General features: G+C 36.3%; 2 protein-coding genes across 8 annotated transcripts in view; one reads left to right on the top strand and one right to left on the bottom strand.

Moving 5' to 3' along the window:
• ints9 (integrator complex subunit 9) overlaps positions 1-10976 on the bottom strand; it is a 36387-nt gene extending 25411 nt beyond the window's left edge. The window contains exons 1-9 of the mRNA NM_001077270.1: positions 10866-10976; positions 10085-10212; positions 8786-8846; positions 8625-8687; positions 6517-6656; positions 5417-5503; positions 3954-4074; positions 3670-3804; positions 1115-1226 (exon numbers count right to left, since the gene is read on the bottom strand). Coding sequence (NP_001070738.1) covers positions 1115-1226; positions 3670-3804; positions 3954-4074; positions 5417-5503; positions 6517-6656; positions 8625-8687; positions 8786-8846; positions 10085-10212; positions 10866-10874 — 856 coding nt within the window. The 5' untranslated portion in view covers positions 10875-10976. The remainder of the gene's footprint in view (positions 1-1114; positions 1227-3669; positions 3805-3953; positions 4075-5416; positions 5504-6516; positions 6657-8624; positions 8688-8785; positions 8847-10084; positions 10213-10865) is intronic.
• Positions 10977-13082: 2106 nt separating this feature from the next.
• The window catches only part of kif13bb (kinesin family member 13Bb), an 84771-nt gene continuing 75353 nt past the window's right edge, over positions 13083-22500 (top strand). For 4 of the 7 annotated variants that reach the window (XM_087298620.1, XM_087298616.1, XM_087298619.1 and 1 more), the window contains exons 1-3: positions 13083-13396; positions 16781-16871; positions 19593-19686. In XM_087298620.1, coding sequence (XP_087154746.1) covers positions 16799-16871; positions 19593-19686 — 167 coding nt within the window. In that variant the 5' untranslated portion in view covers positions 13083-13396; positions 16781-16798. Of the gene's footprint in view, positions 13397-16780; positions 16872-19592; positions 19696-22500 lie in introns of all 7 variants that reach the window. The other 3 variants (XM_087298621.1, XM_087298618.1, XM_087298617.1) reach the window with 1 other exon arrangement.

Below are 22500 nucleotides of genomic sequence, written 5' to 3'. Positions count from 1 at the left end.
CCCACACACACAAACATGCCGGTCGATTGAAGTCACACTGCAGATGGATATTATTGAGTCTCTACCCAAAGATGAATCCTCAGCATAAGCCCAGCTTTAAGCAGTTGGAAACTACTGGAAACTTCTGGAAACTACATGTTTACTGCATAACTCGCTATATTCTCATATCGCGTGCAAAGCTACGTTAAAAACGCGACGCGTGCTGCTTTGTTTACGTCCACGTGGAGGAGTGTAATGTGTGTGTGTGTGTGTGTGCGCGTTGTCGTCCGGAGGAGGGTTATGTCTGTGTGTGTGTGTTGTGTGTGTGTGTGGACGTGTGCGCGATGACGAGGGCAATATGTGTGTGTGTCTGTGAAAAGAGCAGAATGTGACAAGCTAGGAGATCTCCTCGCCAGTTCTTGGGAGTTTTTGCTCAATAAATTAGTTAGTCGTCTGTATTTTCAAGTCCATCGTCTGTATTTACATTCACCCACTGGCAGCTAAACTCCACGCCTTACACTATGAAGCGTGTATGCACTGTGACTACGTCTATATTGTTGATTAGCTGCTGGGCATTTCGCTCTGTCTCTGCCTGAAAGCCGTCAGTGTCAACCAATCGCAGCAGGCTGTCATCGGTCCAATCAGCGCAGATTAGCTTCGCGCTAAGGAGGGGTTTGGGAACAAATGAATCACTGGACGATTCATATGGGATAATTAGGTAAAAATAAATGCAGATTATAAGACCATGAAAGTGTTTTTTGACCTTGCATGCATATTAGACTGTTGTTGGAGACCCTTACAACCAAAATATGACCCTATTTCATGTATAATATGGGCTCTTTAATCGATCGATGCACTATAACATGGAAAATTAAAGGAATATTCTGAACGCAACTCATGAAAACATTCATTCATCAGCTTAGTTCCTTGTTCATCATCGGCCGCCACAGCGGAATGAACCGCCAATTACTCTGGCATATGTTCTACACATCGAATGCCTTTCCAGCCACAACCCAATACTGGGAACTCATGAAAACATCTTAATCATAATACCATCGTATTTATATTACGGTAAATAAGGAGATTGCTGATGTCCATGCAAAAGCCCAGCGAGTCAAGAATGTGCGAGACTCACCCAGGTTGCTGCAGAATTCTCCCAGCATGCCGTCTGGGTTGGCGGTGGGGATCTGAGTCAGGCCTGTCAGGATGAGGACATCGCTGTTCTTCAGAGAGCTCTGCTCCATCGGCTGATTAACACCACACAAAACAAAAGTAATAGAAAAATAGCAAGTGTAAATTCATTATATGTAGAAAACAAATATATTAGAAAAACCCTGTCCATATCATGATCCCATTAGAGCAGGGGTCTCAAACTCGCAGCCCACGTGACAATAGTTTGTGGCACCCGCCTTAATTTGAAAGTTTAATGTTAGTGCGGCCCGCCAGTTTGATATATATGGTACTTTACAGTGTTGTGTGCGGAGCTGAACGAATCTACCAATCACAGTGGGGTATGTGACTCTCAGAGGCGGGACATCAGCTTGACGCAGGCAGAGATGAATTTCTCAATGAGTGAAAGATCAGCAGCGAGTGCTTTCTTCCATGCCTGCTGGCTGCCTCATTTCTATTGGGCACACACTGACATTCGTGCCAGCGCGCTTCATTCACAACACTTAAAAAAAAGTTTCTGCTCAGCAGGACATTATACGTAGATAAATGTATATTAATGTGTGCTTAATTTGAGCCGGATCCTGTTTCGGGAAATGTCAGATATTCATGTTTTGCTTTCCGGGTATTTATTTTAATTGATTTGGCAATAACTTGTGTGAGGTGAATACCTGCATGTGTGAGAGAGAGAGAGAGAGAGAAAGAGGGAGAGAGTGTGAGTGCAAGCGAAGGCTGTGTGGAGTGAATGTGTGTGTGCACATTTAACCCCCGCCGGTCCTACACCGCCCATCCCGCTCCAAGCTGGAATCGAACTGGCGACCTTCCGCATGGGAGTCGGTTGCTCTAACAAGGAGGCTAAAGACCATGGCGTCTAGTGTCTGTCGCTAGAGCACCTTTAGAGGTCAGAGGAGTGAGGTTTACCTGCACAGCACACACTAGCTGGCCTCCGCTACACTCACCCCCCTAAACAGCACTCCCATCCGGGTCACGGCACCAATGTACCCACGCCAGTTCCTACGCCACCCAACCCACTCAGAGCTGGTATCGAACCGGCGACCTTCCGCATGGGAGTCGGTTGCTCTAACAAGGAGGCTAAAGACCATGGCGTCTAGTGTCTGTCGCTAGAGAACCTTAAGTGGTCAGAGGAGTGAGGTTTACCTGCACAGCACACACTAGCTGGCCTCCGTTACACACGCATGACGGTAGTCACTATGCCCAAGTCGATTTGACTATTGGTCCAGAACAATATTTTCAACCAATCATCTTTCTTATTCTTACAGTCGCTCTCATTGTTTGGTGGTTTTTGTTTCGTGAGCGGTGAAAATGAATAGTGGCATAGTGGCCTCCTTAAATATGTATTTTCACAATAGCAAAGAGGCAGTCGAGCACATTTTCATTTCTTTAAAACCATGATGCGTACGAGGGATAAAAGTAAATGGAACGCAATGCAGCCTAATGTAGTCATCTGCAGTCACATATGGACACCTGTCCGTTGGCAATAAGAATCCCCGGTAACCCTTACCAATTATACGGTCGCACAAACACTAGTGAAAACAACTGAAAATATTTTTCCCCGTGTAACAACAGCAAAGCCGATAAAAGTAAATCAAATCATTATTATTATCACTACTATTTATTACTGATTTATTTTCTTAATAAATTTAATTTTTAAATTTTTTATTTTGTGTATAAAAATTCAAATCTTTTTCTTTAAACACAAAAAAAAATAAACAAATTAGAAATTAATTATATAATTAATTAATTAATTAATATAATTAATAATTATTAATTATATAATTAATTTCTTGTGGGAAACCTGATGTTGCCCAGCCTCACCCAGACTCTGCCTTGAGCGGTCCCCAGGTAAACTGAGTTTGAGAGCCCTGCTTTAGAGTAATTAAAAAGCATCTAATTGTATATTTTCAGCATGTATATTTGAAGTGTGTGTGTGTGTGTGTGTGTGTGTGTGTGTGAATGAGAGAGAGCGCAGTCATCCGCCGTGGTGCTGCGTGTTACTTGTAATAGGCTGACTGGACTCAGTAACATCCAGCTGGGTGTTTTTGGGAGGCATATTTAATCGCTATACATTCTTCCGTGGCCCAATATGTACCTGCTACGTGTGTAGAAATAATGCAGATATGATATATGAAACACAATGGGTATTGAGTGGATATGTTTGTAAATCTGACATTGGAGTATCCACAAACCTCACCGCACGTCATCGGCACTCATGTCTCATCACAAAGGGGCAAACCTGACATTTAGCTTACAATCCTTGCACAACCCACACTTTAATCTGTTATCCCTCTCTGTTGGTAGAGCCCAATTTTAATGTGAGATGTTGGAAACACATCTAAATTTAGTGGGAATGGTCGGGTAGAAAACAGGGCAGGTTAGGCAGCGGGTGAACAAAGGCTGAATCTATGACAGGAGCGGCCTGGTGCGGTATAAAACGTGGCGGGAGCGGGATTAAAACTTCAAAAGATCTCTACATGAGTGTATACATTGAGTGCATGTTGTCACCTGAGGGTGTGTGGTGAGCAGAGATGAACCAGAGACGTACGACACTTTCTCATAATGTGATTGGATGATCCAGTTTGAGCTGCCCAGAGAATATCCTGAACTGAGCGGTGTGACCTGCACTGCTCCGAACAGCTCCTGAAACACACACACACACACACACACACACACACACACACACACACACACACACACACACACACACACACACACACAGCTCAAACAGAGGGGTTTACAAAGATTTCTGAGTGTGCTTTCAGATGCGACTGCTGAAATGAGAGGCTCACCACTTTCTGAGAGTATCCCACCAGTTGCACTTTACTGAGGGCTGAATTGACTTCCTGCAGACTGTAGCACTTGCTCCAGCTCCACACCTCCACTGCGTCCTTCAGAGGGCCCGGCAGCAGCCTAAAACACACACACACACACACACACACACACACACACAGAGAGAGAGTTTTATTAACATTATTAAGACTTTTTTTTAACATTAGGTCATTATAAAATAAAATATTTTATACACATGTATATTATTGTATATGTATTGTTAATATTGTGAATATATATATATATATATATATATATATATATATATATATATATATATATATATATATATATATATATTAAACACTAATATATTTAATAAAATTTTAACAACTACAGATGATATAGCAGACATATTATTATATCCCACAGTTCATTTATTAATTTTAATTTCGGCTTAGTCCCTTTATTAATTAGGGGTCGCCACAGTGGAATGAACCGCCAACTTATCCAGCACATGTTTTTACGCAGCAGATGCTTTGCATCTAATAAACACAACCAAGCCTTAAAAATACACTGTGGACGACACCTTTAATAGGACAAAACTGACCTGTCTTATTTTTTAATATTTAAAAAAATATAACTGCTTTGAATGTTATTAAATATTAATATTTGATATTTAATTTAGGAAATTTCACATTAAAGTTTGAATAGTTTTTATAAATTGTATTATTGTATGATAAGGTGCAGATGTCTGTAAGAGAAAACAAACAATGCCTAGTCGATGAACTGGAAAAACATTTACTTTTTGTTAAATACAGTTTTAAATGTAATTGTTCATAAAAATTTTTATTATATATATATATATATATATATATATATATATATATATATATATATATATATATATATATATACTTATATTTTATATATATATACTTATATTTTATATATATATATTTATATATATATATATATTTGTGTGTGTGTGTGTATATATATATATATATATATATATATATATATATATATATATATATATATATATATATATATATATATATATATATATATCTCAGATGTATTCATGACAACATTTACATTAATTATCAGATGAACTTGAGAAATTTAAAAACAATCAAATAAAAATATAGCTTAAAGGGGCTAATAATATCAACCTTAAAATGGTTTTAAAAATATTAAAAACTGCTTTTATCCTAGCCGAAATAAAACAAATAATACTTTAACCAGAAGAAAAAATATTATAGGAAAAACTGAAAAATTCCTTGCTATGTTAAACATCATTTGGGAAATAATTAAAAAGAAAAAAAAGAATCCACTGGAGGGCGAATAGTTTTGACTTCAAGTGTATATTTGTATTGTACTATCATGTTATTCTAGCACAATTATGAGCTTTCTTAGTCACACACTCTCAAACATCGCATTAAAACTGAGCTATAATCTGCACTGTAATATTCAATACCTCTGTATCTCCTTGTTCTTCCAGCAGGAGGCAGCATGAGCTTTGGGAACTCTCTCCATGAACGCCACCAACTCCTCCATCAGCAACCTGAAGCAGACACATTATATTACATTACCATTTAAGCCTGAAAACACATCCAAATGCATCACAGTGTCATTCGCTAAGTTTGGGGTAGGTATGCTTTTTAAAACAGCCTCTCATTCTCACCAAGGAAATACTGTGGAAATTTTTAAATATCATGGTTTAAAATGGCCATTCAGTTTTATTTATATGTGCTCAGCATATACATATATAAGTACACCGCTCGCAAATCTCCCTTTTAAATTCCGATTTCTTTATAGGAAGCTATACAATATAATACATGTGCATATATATATATTAGATTAGTCAGTACTGAAGCTAAATATGGAGCTTATCTAAGAAAATAATTTACGATAGTTGTCTAAAAACTAGTATACCCACATTTATATGTTATAGAAAAATAATAAATACACATTTAAACAAGAAGAAAAATCAAAAGAATCAAAAAACTGAACAATTTAGTTGAACTTTGTAGGTTGTAATTTATTTTTGCAATATTCAGCTTAAATTTAATTGCATTGTCTTTCAAGTTCTAAATATGTTTGGTGACTAAAATATTATTTCATTAAATATATCTGTTTATTAAATCTGTGTTGTTTAAATGCACTAAAATACATTGCCTATATTCACTGAGAAATTAATACAAATACTTATTTTCAAAATGGGCTGTACTCAATTATGCTGAGCTTGAAATTCTCCCTGGATGTTGGCAACAACCAAATAAATCCATATATGCAAACAAATCTAATCTAATTAGATGACAAATAAAGTTATGTGTAATAAAATGAAATGACAAAGGGAAAGAGTATTGAACACATGAAGAAAGGAAGGTGTAGAAAGGCAGTGAAAGCCCAGACCGCAGATGAAATCTCTCAGTAGTTCTTCAGCAACCCTCTGCCCTTCTTCAGTGTGAAGTTAATATTCAGGTCACTATAAATTCTACATTCTGTTATAGCATTCCAGTTTAAGGAAAATCGTACCCGCAACTCTGGAAAGTATTTGAGCGTATATGAGCTCACCTGCCGATCTGGAGGGTGGGTTCGGTGGCGTAAACAGTCCCTGTAAAGCCTGTGTGTTCAGTGATGTACGGCAGCGCCATCATACAGTGATAGTTGGATATCAGGATCACGTCTATAGTGGAGAGATCGAGCAGCTCTTTCTGGAAACAAAAAAAAATTATAATAATAATTTATTTATTATTATAGCAAAGAGAGGTTTTTTCAGCACATTTCTAATCATAATAGTTTTAATAACTCATCTCTAATTACTAGGGATGTAACGGTATCAGGATTTGACGGTATGGTAATACCTCGGTATGAATGGCACGGTACGGTATTTATTAAATAAATTACAGGAAAAACTAAAAAAATTGCCAAAAGTGTTTATTTTCCTTAGCACTGAACATATCAATGACATACAAATTAGCCATCTATCTGTAAGTTTCGAAACCAGAATTTTTTCAATTTTGATAACAAAAAACTATTAAACCATATAAAAAAAATATTTTTTTTTAGATTAGATTAGATTCAACTTTATTGTCATTACACATGTACAATTACAATGCAACGAAACGCAGTTTAGGTCTAACCAGCAGTGCAATAGCAGCAAGTGCAGGATACAGGAATAAGTTATAAAGTGCAGTTATAGAAAACTATGGTGATATTTACAGATGGATGTACTATGAACATTATATACAGGTTGGATAAGCTATGAACAGATTTACAATATATGAATATATGTGCAGGTTGCTATTAATAATCAGTAGTGTGCAGATAGATAAACATGATTACAAGTGTATATGTTACAATATATGAATATATGTACAGGGATAGATAAACATGATTACAAATGTATATGTAACAATAAATATACACTTATACACAATAATAATAATAAAGTTTCAATTTAGTATTGTTGAAAACTCGTCACATTCAACATTTAATCACTCACTTACTCAGATAGAGATGGGTTTTAAGGAAAATGATCATATAAATATAATCTGGTAAAAGCTGGGATCTCTGGGCATGTCCCCTGCAACAGAAATAAACCCTCTCATTTGGGACTGAGGTTTCTGGGACAGAGAGATATGATTTAGCCAAGGTGGACAGCAGTGAGTAACGTTGTGCATTGTCTTTCCACCACTTGAGAGGACAAGCCATGAGTGAGATAGAGGTCTCTTTGCGGTACAAGTCAATGTCTGCATCAATCTAACAAGAGTGCTGTGTTCTGCAGTCCTCATGACTGTATTCCTCGACTTATATTTCCCCACAGTCTGGCAGTGCCTGCACACCGTTTTTTTCTTTGTCTGTCACCTTTTCTCCTTTTTCGTATTTTTTTAGAGAAACCGAAATGCTTCCACACATACGATTTAAAACCCGCTTTAGGTTCGATCATTTCCAGCTCTTTTTCTTCCCCGCTACTAGCAGCACTCTCCATTTCTGCATTACTGGATCTGTAGTGACAACAGACGGCAAAGGATGATGGCCACGCCTAGGCTGATGGGAATTGTAGTTCCCGCTACCTCCCGTTCGCTTCATTCGCCTGAGCAAACCTAGAAATATAGTTTTATTGAAATATAGTTTTTTTTTATAAAGAAATATTGTTTTATTGAGTCATGCGCCTACGGTAATATTGAAAAAATTACTATTGCGGTATGACGGTATTTACAATATTGTTACATCCCTACTAATAACTGATTTATTTCATCTTTGCCATGATGACAGCACATGATATTTTACTAGATATTTTTCAAGACATTTTTATATATTCAACTTAAAGTGACATTTAAAGGGTTAACGAGGTTAATTAGGCAGGTTAGGGTAATAAGGCAAGTCAATGTATAACAGTGGTTTGTTCTGTAGACTATCCAAAAAATGTATTGCTTAAGGGGGCTAATAATTTTGACCTTAAGTTTTTTTTTTTTTTATAAAAAACTGCTTTTACTCTAGCCGAAATAAAACAAATAAGACTTTCTCCAGAAGAAAAAATATTATAGGAAATACTGTGAAAATTTCCTTGCTCTGTTAAACATCATTTGGGAAATTCAGAAGAGGGCAAACAATTCTGACCTCAACTGTATAAGAGAGACTGCATAAAGGTTTTATAAGTGCGAAGGGGAAATATTTACTTCAGGGAGGCAAAATTCAGGCTGTGAGTCAACAAACACGCGTCCTGAGCACTCCTTCAGCTCCTACAACACACATTCAGCACGTTTAAAACATTTTATGTGCATTATTATGGATATATATATTTATAGTTTATATTGTCTGGCCTTAATTTGGCACTCACCTTTTCCAGATTTATTGCTCCGTCTTTGGAAACCCATCCTGGGAGTTTAGATAATCGTGGACTGTAAATCCAACAAAACTTGTTTTTAGAAATATACAACCATAAAAACACATCAACTGCAATAAATAATACATAAGATAAAAATCTAAAACGCTTACTTTTGATAAAAATTGAACCATTTTTGAAGGATTTGTTTCAGATTTAAACACAAAGAGTGTATTTGACCTCCCCCAACTATTTCTCTCCATACAAATGAGATGAAAATGCAGAGAACATTTTTATATATAAACTGGCACTGGTTTATATTATTATTTATTATATCATATTTTGATTTCGATGAATTAATTTTATTTATTTTATCAAGTAAATCACATAATTTAATATGATATGATTATTTAATATTATTTCATATATTTCAGTCAAATGGTTCTTAACAAAATCATTTAATTAATTTAGCCATTTTCATCAGTGTTAAATAAACACTTTAATTATATGCCTCATTATTAAATTAAATAAAATATATTTTAATAGTAAATATAGTATAGGAATATAGTAGTATAGCAGATGTAGATGTAGCATGTTAAACTGTTTTAATCAATTTTCTATTCATCAAAATATCCTGAGCAGTTAAATGCATCACAGCTTCCACAAAAATAAAAACATATATTATACATCATTAAAAATAATAACTACTATTTATGATTGAGCACTAATAATAGAGCCTATATCCTTATAGAAAATATATAATAATGTATTGTTTCATGTCTCTGGTGACCCATGGTAAAATGTATTTATAGATATAGATGTGTGTGTGTGTGTGTGTGTTTATAAACACACATACATAAATAAATACACACACATATACACATATATACACACACACACACACACACACACACACACACACACACACACACACATATATATATATATATATATATATATATATATATATATATACACACACACACACACACACATACATCCTGTTCATTTATTCATATATATATATATATATATATATATATATATATATATATATATATATATGTGTGTGTGTGTGTGTGTGTGTGTGTGTGTGTGTGTGTGTGTGTGTGTGTGTATGAATGAATGAATAGGATGCATTGTAATGTAAAGAAAACAATAAGATAAGCTGTATGACATCGTTTATGCTCTTTAATCCACAAACAAATATTCTGTTCAGATTCTGACAGATCCAGGTTATGAAAGCAGTATTTACAGTATAAGTCCGTGTAGATGTGTGTGTGTGTGTGTGCGTGCTGTAGCTGTTTTACTGACCTGTGAACTAAAGGCAGGGGCAGGAAATAGAGAGCCGCTGTTGTGTCCAGACCACAGTCCAGCATGATGGTGGTGGATTTAAACTTGAGGACATTACAGGGCAGAGTGGGATGACCTGACAGACAGTACTGATCACACACACACACACACACACACACACACACACACACACACACACACACACACACACACACACATTAGGTAAAACAAGCAAACACACATCTATATATCTCTATCTATCTATCTATCTATCTATCTATCTATCTATATATATATATATATATATATATATATATATATATATATATATATATATAAACACACACACATTACATTACACGTACATACAAACACACACACACACACACACACACAACACATACACACACACACACACAAAACACACAACTGCACAATGTATTCACAAACACAAACATACATAAAACACACAGACATACAAATTACACAAACACACATTACGAAAAACAAACACACACACGTATATAAAACACACAAACACATGCACAAAACACACATATGCACAAAACACACATACACATTACACAAAACAAACCTTACACGTACATAAAACGCATACATACATACACACACACACACACACACACACACATACATACACACACACACACACACATACATACATACACACACACACACAATTATCAAGCTTACTGCAGGGCACTGGAGTAACTGTCACTCTAGCGTTAGCTGATATACGTTAACATAAAAATCACAGTATTAATCAAGCGAATATACGCACCAGTTTCATGTCTGATCTTCAGAAAGTGAACTTATATTACACCTCTCTGTTATTTTCTGTGATTCTACAAGTCGGTGGCATACAGAGATGTTGTGTTTACTTCTTCTGTGCATCCGCGCATTTCGTTCAGCTCATGACAGACACGCTTTTGCCCTCTAGCGGTCAGGCGATATATACAGTGTGTTTTGTTTGTGTACTCAAATTTTTAAAGTATGCATTACATTTAAATGTTTTATATCTTAAATAGCTTTAGTATGTTAAATATGCAGAATAATATATGTCAATTATACAAAGTACTAAATCTAATACAAAAAAATAAAAATAAAGAAAACTGGTGTTAAAATTGTACTATCTCTGTTCGTTGATTAGTTAACTTGTGAAGTACCCTTTCATTGCTGTTGTTTATATAACTCATTTTCTGTAAGTAATACATCTATTGATATGATTTATTTTGACATAACATTATATAATAATCATTCATCATTCAGTTTCCTTCATCTTAGTCTTTTTATTCATCACAGGTCACAACAGCGGAATGAACCTCCAACTCTCCTAGAATATGTTTTACCTAGCGGATGACCTTCCAGCTGCAACCCAGTACTGGGAAACACTCATACACTCTCATTCACACACATACACTATGGACAGTTTAGCTCATCAATTCCCTTATAGCGCATGTCTAGGAAACCCACGCCGACACAGGGAGAACATGCAAACTCCACACAGACATGCACACTGGCCCAGCAGGGATTTAAACCAGTGACCTTCTTGCTGAGAGAGGTGACAGTGCTAACCACTAAGCTAATTGAATAATCGAAATTAGCCGTAGTGTATGAGTGTGTGTAAAGGAGGGTGTGTGGATGTATCCTATGGGTTGCAGCTGGAAGAGCATCCGCTGTGTAAAACATATGCTGGATAAGTTGGCGGTTCATTGCACTGTGGCGAGCCCTGATGAATAAAGGGACTAAGCCGAAGGAAAACGAATGAATTACATAATAATCATAGTATTTTTTCCTGTAAAATTATCGTGTGTGTGTGTGTGTGTGTGTGTGTGTGTGTGTGTGTGTGTGTGTGTGTGTGTTTGTGTGTGTGCATTCCTCTTGCAGAATAGTGGCCCCCTAACTACATGAAGCTGATGGAGAGAAACATTTCCTGACTCGTTCCTCCAAAACACCCCAAAGTGGCTCAATAATATTTAGATCTGGTGACTGTGTAGGCCATGGGAGGTATTCAACTTCCCTTTCATGTTCATGAAACCACTGTCACCAGTTTTGCTGTGTTTACTGATGCATTATCATCCTGATAATCAGTGACCCAGCATCCAAGTATTGGGCCTAGGGAATATCATGATATTGCAGCCCAAACCGTCACTGTTGCTTCATGCAATAGTCTGGGTCGTAGGGCTTCTCCACACCGTAACTCTCCCTGATGAGGAAAAGACAGTGAAGGTGGACTTATCAGAGAACATTAAATGTTTCACATTGTCCACAGCCCAAGAATTTTCTCTCCTGGTACCAATAAAACCAACAGTTGGCACTGGCACATGTGACCAAAGGTTTGGCTATAGCAATATAGCTATATATTGACCCTGTGGAGCTCCAGATGAGCAGTTTGGTGGAAACAGGAGAGTCGGGGTGCTCATTTGTGTGTGTGTTTGCATATAATATTGCTTAATAAGATAATATATACTGTATAATACAAGCAAACTGCTAGTATCCTATGTTGTGCTACAATTATATAATTTACCTATAATATGTATTGTTTTGTTTGTTTTGGATTATTTAATATGTAATCAAAATAATGTATATTATACATTTAACAAATTATTAAGTATTTAAATAGCTTGCTATTATATACCATATAACGTGTTTTTAAATGTGTTATTTATTTATTTATTCATAAACAAAAGAACACAAAGATACACGAAAAAATATCCATCTGAATAAACGATAAGCCAGATAGCCTTGTTCATTCATTCATTCATTCATTTTGTTTTCGGCTTAATCCCTTTATTAATCAGGGGTCGCCACAGCTGAATGACCACCAACCTATCCAGCGTATGTTTTACGCAGGGGATGGCCTTTCAGCCGCAACCCAACACTGGGAAAGCAGTTAATCTTAACATAATTATATACCTGTCCAATCAGAATCCACTCCACTCCACTCCGCTCCGCCCACTTAATCACTTGTTTAACCGTCGCTTCCGCTCTACCTGGTAGTTTTTCTGTACGCTCCGTCAGTCCCGTATGTGCGTGATTCACCTGCTCAGCCGCTTCTGGAGATCCGCTGAAGTTTAACACGGTGAAATGGCGAGAGATCAGCAAACCAAACAGGTGGATTTATCAAGCTTGTACCCACAATAAACTCCTGGACTCCCGTTCGCTCCGCTGGTCGGTCTGGAAGTGTTGTATTCCCGTCTGAATGAGTCTGTGTGTTTGTTCTGGTGATTTAATCTGAAATAATTCCTCCATGAACTCTGCTGGAATGACAAACACCGCGACATAACGAGCCGACACACTCCCAACAAACAGGTAAAACTGACATTTACTCTATTACAACACGTATTTATTTATGTAGCCTACTTATTACACAAAGTCCATTCATAAATGGGAGATGTGTAACTTTAAATTGAGTTAAATTGAATAAAAGTTTCATTTGTGAAATCCATCGTCGTGTGGGTAATTAAATGAAGCTAATCATTATGAGAGCACTTTACAGTGAGCTCCCATTTAGAGGTGAAGTTTGTTTTAAATGCACACATTTGGACATTCTTCTTAATAATAATATAATTTCAGAAAAGTATTCTTGCTTGATGCTATATAATATAATATATGCTGTATTATACAAGCAAAATGCCAGTGTACCATGTTGTACTACAACAAGATAATATACATTTACATATAACGTGTATTGTTTTGTTTATTTTGTGTTATTTAATATGTAATTTAAACAAATAGTGCCTTTTATACATTTACAAATGTTGCAAATTCCTAATAGTGGAAACATATTAGCAGCCATTGACTATCAAAGTTCAACATTGTTTAATTAAATAGTGCTAATGTTGTTTTAGTCATTTGCATGTGATTTCAGACCGAATATTCAAAATACCATGGTAAACGATATAGAGAGCACGTCACAAGTTGTCACTAAATGAATGTTTGAGTTTAATACCAACTTTACCTCAGTATGTCATATGAATTAACATGAACAAACATTGATGAACAATACTCTAGCAGAGTTGCTCAAACTAGGGCCCGCCAGCCAAAGTTGGCCCGTGGTAACCTTTGATTTGGCCCACCAACCAATAAGAGAAGAGATCAGAGATTGTCATGTCTAATTTAACATTACTTTTTGTTTGTTTAATTGCTGAGCTACAAAAAAAAAACTAAACTGAAATTAAATGTTTTAATTAAATTTTGTTGATTAGTAAGATTTTTAAAGGGTTATGAAACCCTCATACACCTTTTTTAAGATGTTGACATTGCTGAAAACACTATTAGGACACATATTTCACTATTGAGTAAAAATGTATTCTTTTTGTAAATAAAAATAAAAATTTTAACTCCATTGTGTTATAAATGAGATTGTTTGTAGTTTTATTGTAAGAAGTACATTATAAAGTGTAAAAAAAAAAAAAAAAAAAAATATATATATATATATATATATATATATATATATATATATATATATATATATATATAACGTGTATCAAACATATATATATATTAAAAAATATATTTATTATTAAATTAGAAAGTTACTGTACCATGGCAACTTTAATGTAATACGGTTTGTTTTATTTTGCTTCGACCCACCACCCTCAATCAAGTTTGTTTTTTGGCACTTTGTAAGAGAAATTTTGGGCTAGACAATAAGATTCTGACGGTATGATAACCTTGGATAAAATATCACGGTTTCACGGTACCATGATATTGTGATTACTGCCCTAAAATATGTTCTTTTTAAATGTCTGGGTAAAAAACAAAAACTTTTTGCCCCCTTTGAACACATTATATAATTTATTTTGAGAAACATTTAGCATATTCTGAAAAACATGTCAGGCTAAATAATTCCTATGAATCATTGACTTCTGCTGCCTTCATTTATTTCAAAAGCACTGATTTCTTTACCATTTAAACAGCATCGTTGGAGATTTTTTGCTTTTTTTTACTGATCTTAGAAAAATATTACAGAAAAATTTGTCTGTTTTAAAACCTTGACATTTTTGAACCGCGGTATACCTTGAAAACGGTTATTGTCCCATGCTTAGTCTGGGCACTCCTGCGCTGTAGAGTATTCATTCACCTTTGTTTTCTAAATGTTATTAAATGAAAATAGCCATTAATTGTTCATTGCCTTAAATACACTCCGGACCACCTCTTTAAATCACCAAATGTAAATAAACAACAATGCCTAATCCTCATTGTATAAAAATACAGTAATGTTCAACTTAATTTGTTTAAATTGAGCCCAAATAAATTGTTTACAACCACTTAATGTAAAACAAAATTAGGAAATCCAAATAATCATCTTGGAATCATTTTTTCAGTGTATATTCACACTTTAACATGCTGCTTGTTCAAACTGCTAATTTAAAATGAGTTGAACTTGAAACGACACATTTTTTACGTTTTATTGAGATAACTTGTTTTAAAACGATTAAGTTAACTTAATCAAATTGTGTGACAACATGGAGTTTATGCTCACCGGCCACTTTATTACACCAAATATTCCTCAGAGATTTTGCTCCATATTGACATGATAACATCACACAGTTGCTGCAGATTTGTCGGCTGCACATCCATGATGTAAATCTCCGGTTCCACCACATCCCAAAGGTGCTCTATTGGATTGAGATCTGTGGACTGTGGAGGCCATTTGAGTACAGTGAACTCATTGTCATGTTTAAGAAACCAGTTTGAGATGATTCACGCTTTATGATATTGTGTGTTATCCTGCTGGAAGTAGCCATCAGAAGATGAGTACACTGTGCTCATAAAGGGATGGACATGGTCAGCAACAATACTCAGGTAGGCTGTGGTGTTGACACGATGCTCAATAGGTGCTAATGAGCCCAAAGTGTGCCCAGAATATATCCCCCACACCATTACACCAGCAGCAGCCTGAACAGTTGATACAAGGCAGGATGGATCCATGCTTTCATGTTGTTGACGCCAAATTCTGACCTGATTATTTGAATGTTGAAATGGAGACTCATCAGACCAGGCAACGTTTTTCCAATCTTCTATTGTCCAGTTTTGGTGAGCCTGTGTGAATTGTAGCCTCAGTTTCCTGTTCTTAGCTGACAGGAGTGGCACCCGGTGTTGTCTTCTGCTGCTGTAGCCCATCCGCCTCAAGGCTGGACGTGTTGTGTGTTCAGAGATGCTCTTCTGCAGACCTCGGTCGTAACGAGTTCCTATTTGAGTAACTGTAGCCTTCTACAGCTGGAGCCAGCCTGGCCATTCTCCTCTGTCCTCTGGCATCAACAAGGCATTTGCGCCCACAGAACTGCCACTCACTGGATATTTTTTCTTTTTCAGACCATTCTCTGTAAACCCTAGAGATGGTTGTGCGTGAAAATCCCAGTAGATCAGCAGTTTCTGAAATACTCAGACCAGCACGTCTGGCACCAACAACAATGCCACGTTTAAAATCTCTTAAATCACCTTTCTTCCCCATTCTGATGCTCGGCCTGATCATGTCTACATGCCTAAATGCGCTGAGTTGCTGCCTTGTGATTGGCTGATTAGGAACTTGCATTAACTTGCAGTTGGACAGGTGTACCTAATAAAGTGGCCGGTGAGTGTACATTATAGTGTTGTGACAGAGTAAATGTGCAAGCATTTATTATGAATAGGCTGTTAACACACAAAGCTGGGGTTATGGCTCATAATAACTGTATGAATTACTAACAGGAAGGCTTGAGGATCTTCATGATGGAGGACAGCGCTGTGAATGAATCAAATGTGAAAGTGGCTGTCCGGGTGCGACCCATGAACAGGAGAGGTGAGTGTGAAGTGCAGACATGCGACTGTGTGTGTGTGTGTGTGTGTTTATTTCTGATCTTTGTCTGCAAGCATTGTCATTTATTATCCTCATTTATGAAGGCAAATATTAATTTTATGTGAGTCAGTTGTTAATTAATGAGACAATGAATTAGCATGATGAATATGCATATGGGGAAATTTAATTCGTTAACAATGTCAACTCTTTTTGCAAATGTTTATACTGTGTGCAAACATTTTGTATGTTATTAAAAACTGCACTTACGATGTTTAGGTGTCCATTAATTTTGGAGATATGTATTTAATCTTGTCCTTATCAATTCAAATTTACAAAACAGTTGTGTATAAAGAAGAATTTATTTGCTAAGAGTCTGTAAAATATCAACAGTTCCTGTATTTTGTAGGGATGTAACAATGTATAGTCGTACAATTTATTGCAATACAAAGATGTCACAATGTACATTATGATGATTTGTCTTGCGATATGACATCGGTTTTCTCTTATTGGTTGAGCTACAGTACATTCCACCTGCTGTCTTATGCATTCAGATTGCTTGAACTATCAGCAGTAACCGGCCAATTTAAGTGCAGCTGAAATAGAGGATACCTTGTTCTCCATCTGGCCAAGTCCAACATCTGGCAACATTTTGGTTTTCCAATCACTGTAGAAGACGTTAACAAGAAAACAGACAAAACACAAACCGTGTGTAAACTCTGTACAAAAATTCTGCCATACAAAGCTGCGAACACAACAAATTTGATGTGCTATTTAAGTCGTCACCACAGCGCAAAAGTGCAATCGAGTATCCCACTTAAGTGCAAAAGCTGAAGAAATAACAAGATGCATAGAAGTATTTATGGCAAAAGACATGATCCCATTTTCCATGGTTGACAAAGTTGGATTTTGTGAATTTAATATACAGTTGAAGTCAGAATTATAAGCCCCCCTGTCTATTTTTATTCTCAATTTCTGTTTAACAGAAATACATAACAGTTTTAATAACTCATTTCTAATAACGGATTCATTTTATCTTTGCAATGATGACAGTAAATAATGTATGACTAAATAATTTTCAAGACACTTCTACACAGCTTAAAGGGACAATTAAAGGCTTAACTGGGTTAATTAGGTTAACTTGGCAGGTTAGGGTAATTAGACAAGTTATTGTATAACGATGGTTTGTTCTGTAGACTATCGAAAAAATATATAGCTTAAAGGGGATAATAATGTTGACCTTAAAATGGTTTTAAAAACTGCTTTCATTCTAGCCGAAATAAAACAAATAAGACTTCCTCGAGAAGAAAAAGACATACTGTGGAAATTTCTTTGCTCTGTTAAACATCATTTGGGAAATATTTAAAAAACAAAATAAAATTTAAAAGGGGGCTGATAATTCTGACTCTAAATATTGTGATGCATATTGTATAGTAAACATCATATTGTGATGACATGCACTTGGAAAATACTAACTTTAGAATAGAATATTTAGAACAAAAGCTCATCATTACTAATACAATTGAATCAAATGTGATAAAATAAAGATGTTTAAATTGGTTCAATTAGATAGAGACAAGTGACGTCAACCTCAACAATGGGCAGCAGGAGATGTGAGAGTACCGCGGTAGAGATCTGCGCGGGACCCGCTGCTTGACCCGCCCCACCGCGCCAGATCCCGTAAAGAGCAGGGGGGGGAGAACAAAACTGAAAACCACCCAGCTTTACAGAGTCCAAACAGCCTTTAACAAGCTGTCTGTATAAACACACACACAGATAAAGTTCTCTCTCATTCGCGCACACACAAACACACAGAAACAAACAAGCTAAGCAGCATGAAGCTGTCTCGTTCACACACATACACACACGTGCTTGCTCGCTCGGGAGTCGGGACCGATATTGCTAGACGGCCCGCTCCCGTCCAAAATTAAACCAGTTACCGACTGCTTCCGCTCTTTATTCAGAAATGCAGACCTCTATACCGCGGTACGTCACAGGAGTTTTGCGATACGTATCTTGGTTGGTGTATCACAATATTTCGGCTTGGTTTGTAATATCGTTACACCCCTACACAATACACATGATATCATGAGCTGAGTGTATTATCACACCCTACTATTTTGTGAGTCACAGGTGTTTTACATTCATTCACGGTTGTGAGTTGCATTATGGGAAATTGATCTCTGCTCTGTCGACTTTTGATGTTGGAAATTTAACTCTGCAGTTCAACAGGTTAAAATAGGAGGTTAAAATAATATGTTGGACAAGACATTTATATAGAATAAAAGTTTGTGAAACTGCAGAAAACATTTATTGCCAGTTTTATACACCATACAGACAAAATATCATTTCAAATGAGTGTAAATAAGTGACTTTCAATCATTTCAACATCAAACATTGTTGGATGAAAGATCAACGTCACATCATTTAATTTAAAAGCATAAATACAAACAAAAAACAACTTCTTGACAGCATATTTACAATATTAAATGTGAAAAAGATAATAACGCAATGTTTGATCATCAATCAGCAATATATATTTATGTAAAAAGTAAACAGTATGCTTTATTTGAACAAGAAATAAAGTGAGCGATCATGTAGGTAAACCTAGAGATTTAAAGGATAGTGGCACGATATAGACATTTAAAATGACTCGTGGATGATGATGATCATGATGATTATTATTATTATTATATTATTATTAATGTGCTGTTTATATTTTTACAGAACGAGACCTGAAGACAAAATGTGTGGTGGAAATGGAAGGAAATCAAACAATCCTGTATCCAGCCAGTGGAAACCTGGGAAAGGGTGACAGCAGGTAAACTGCGTGTGTGTTTATGCACTCTCTCATGTGTTTGAAGTGTTAATTCGTTTTAGTTTAGTTAGTGATAATTACAGATACAGAGTCATTGAACAAGAGCTGTGATTATTACGTTCATAAACTTGTCTTGAAGCGCCTCAGACTTTTAGAGTAAAATTAGCAATATCTGTGGAACATGTAAGCAGCATGGTGGTTCCGTGATTAGCAATGTCGCCTCACAGCTTGAAGGTTGCTGGCTTAAGTCCCGGCTGGGCCAGTTGATGTTCTCCAGTTTGCATGTTCTCCCTGTGTTGGCGTGGGTTTCCTCAGGGTGCTCCGGTTTCCCCAACAAACCAAACACATGCGCTTTAGGGGAATTGAATAAACTAAATTGGCCGTTGATTGTTCATTCTGCTGTGGTGACCACTGATAAATAAGCGACTAAGTCAAAGGAAAATGAAAGAATGTACAGTAGAACATATATTTAATTCCCTGCACCGTGTTAAGTTGTTCTGGTTAGTTTTAAGTAACTTTAATAAACTTCTATTAAACTTCTAATAAACTTTTTGTTTATTAATGAGTCTGATCACTTAAAGGGATAGTTCACCCAAAACTGAAAATTCAGTTTCTTGTTCCAAATCTGTTTGACTGTCCTTTTTTTGTTGAACACAGAAGAAGATATTTTGAAGAATGCTGGAAACCTGTAACCATTGACTTCTGTACTACATGTTTTTCCTACTATGGAAGTCAATGGTTACAGGTTTTCAGGTTTCTTCAACATATTTTATTTTGCGTGTAACAGAATAAATACACTTGAATACACTTGAGGGAAACAAAGCGAGTAAATTGTCATTTTTGGGTGAACCAACTCTTTAAAAGTAGCACAGAAACAAAGCAGACTTCCTGTTCGAGTCCTGTTCTGTCTTTCTCTGACCTTTTCTAACTTTCTCTGCATTCCTCGTCTTTTCTAACCTTTAGTGTCCATAGAAACGAGTGGAGGTTCATTAGCAGGTCAAAGGTAACCCTGGATACTCGTTCCAAAATCTCAGGAAGCTAAATTACTCGTGTCTCATCGGGTCTTTTCAGGGAACTTAAAAACAAAGCTGCAGGAAAGCGTGCTGTCCTCTTTACATTTGGTTTTTGCAAGAGAACACACAACTTCACAAACGATAATATCTATCTAACTTCCTATTATTAAAATTACTTTAGGAATTTTAGGAAGTTGAACTCTGAGTCTTCATTTGACTAAGACTAACTTCAGGTTCATGTGTGTTTTTTGGGTGTTAAATGGTGTTGCTAGGTTTTTTGGGGGCTTTTTGCTAAGGTATTTGCCTGGTGAATGTTAAGTTTATTTATTTATTTTAAGTAAATATAATAAATTTTTTGGAACAATTTAGTACATAAAGTGGTTGGCAGATACTTGGTCAAGTAAAAATAAAAAACAGTTAAGGTGTTCCTGGTGGTTTCTAGGATGTTGCTAACCAGTTAAGGTGTTCCTGGTGGTTTCTAGGATGTTGCTAACCAGTTAAGGTGTTCATGGTGGTTTCTAGGTTGTTGCTAAGCAGTTAAGGTGTTCATGGTGGTTTCTAGGATGTTGCTAACCAGTTAAGGTGTTCATGGTGGTTTCTAAGATGTTGCTAACCAGTTAAGGTGTTCATTGTGGTATCTAGGTTGTTGCTTAGCAGTTAGGGTGTTCATGGTGGTTTCTAAGATGTTGCTAACCAGTTAAGGTGTTCATGGTGGTTTCTAAGATGTTGCTAACCAGTTAAGGTGTTCATGGTGGCTTCTAAGATGTTGCTAAGCAGTTAAGGTGTTCATGGTTGCTTCTAGGATGTTGCTAACCAGTTAAGGTGTTCATGGTGGTTTCTAGGTTGTTGCTAAGCAGTTAAGGTGTTCATGGTGGTTTCTAGGTTGTTGCTAAGCAGTTAAGGTGTTCATGGTGGTTTCTAGGATGTTGCTAACCAGTTAAGGTGTTCATGGTGGTTTCTAGGTTGTTGCTTAGCAGTTAAGGTGTTCATGGTGGCTTCTAAGATGTTGCTAAGCAGTTAAGGTGTTCATGGTTGCTTCTAGGATGTTGCTAAGCAGTTAAGGTGTTCATGGTGGTTTCTAGGATGTTGCTAACCAGTTAAGGTGTTCATGGTTGCTTCTAGGATGTTGCTAACCAGTTAAGGTGTTCATGGTGGTTTCTAGGTTGTTGCTAAGAAGTAAATGTGTTCATGGTTGCTTCTAGGATGTTGCTAAGCAGTTAAGGTGTTCATTGTGGTTTCTAGTGCATTATTTGTTTTTCTCATGGTTCTTGGTGGTATCTAGGTTGTTGCTAAGCAATAATGGGGTTCTTTGTAGCTTCTATTACATTATTCTGTTTTCAGGGTGTTCTGGGTGGTTTTTATGATGTTGCAAAGCAGTTAAGGTGGTCTTGGTGGTTTCTAAGTTATTGCTAAGCAATTATGAAGTTCATGGTAGTTACTATGACATTATTCTGTTTTCAGGGTGTTCTGGGTGGTTTCTATGATGTTGCTAATCAGTTAAGGTATTGTTGGTGAGTTCTATGGCATTGTATGGTTTTCTGAATATAAAGTGTGGTTTTTAGGTTGTTGCTAAGCAGTTGAGGTGTTCATTGTGGTTTCTAGGGTATTATGTGTTTTTCAGAGGGTTCGTGGTGGTTTCTAGGTTGTTGCTTGTCAGTTGAGATGTTCATGGTGTATTCTAAGGTGTTATGTGTTTTTTTTCTGAGGGTTCCTGGTGGTTTCTATGATGTTGCTAAGCAGTTAAGGTGTTCATGGTGGTTTCTAGAGTATTATGTGTTAGTCCGAGGGTTCTTGGTGGTTTCTA

The sequence above is a fragment of the Danio rerio genome, chromosome 20 (genome assembly GCF_052040795.2).
Source record: "Danio rerio strain M-AB ecotype USA chromosome 20, GRCz13ab, whole genome shotgun sequence".
Taxonomy (NCBI): domain Eukaryota; kingdom Metazoa; phylum Chordata; class Actinopteri; order Cypriniformes; family Danionidae; genus Danio; species Danio rerio.
Note: the sequence above shows the minus strand (reverse complement) of the source record. Positions and strands in the feature narration are given on the sequence as shown.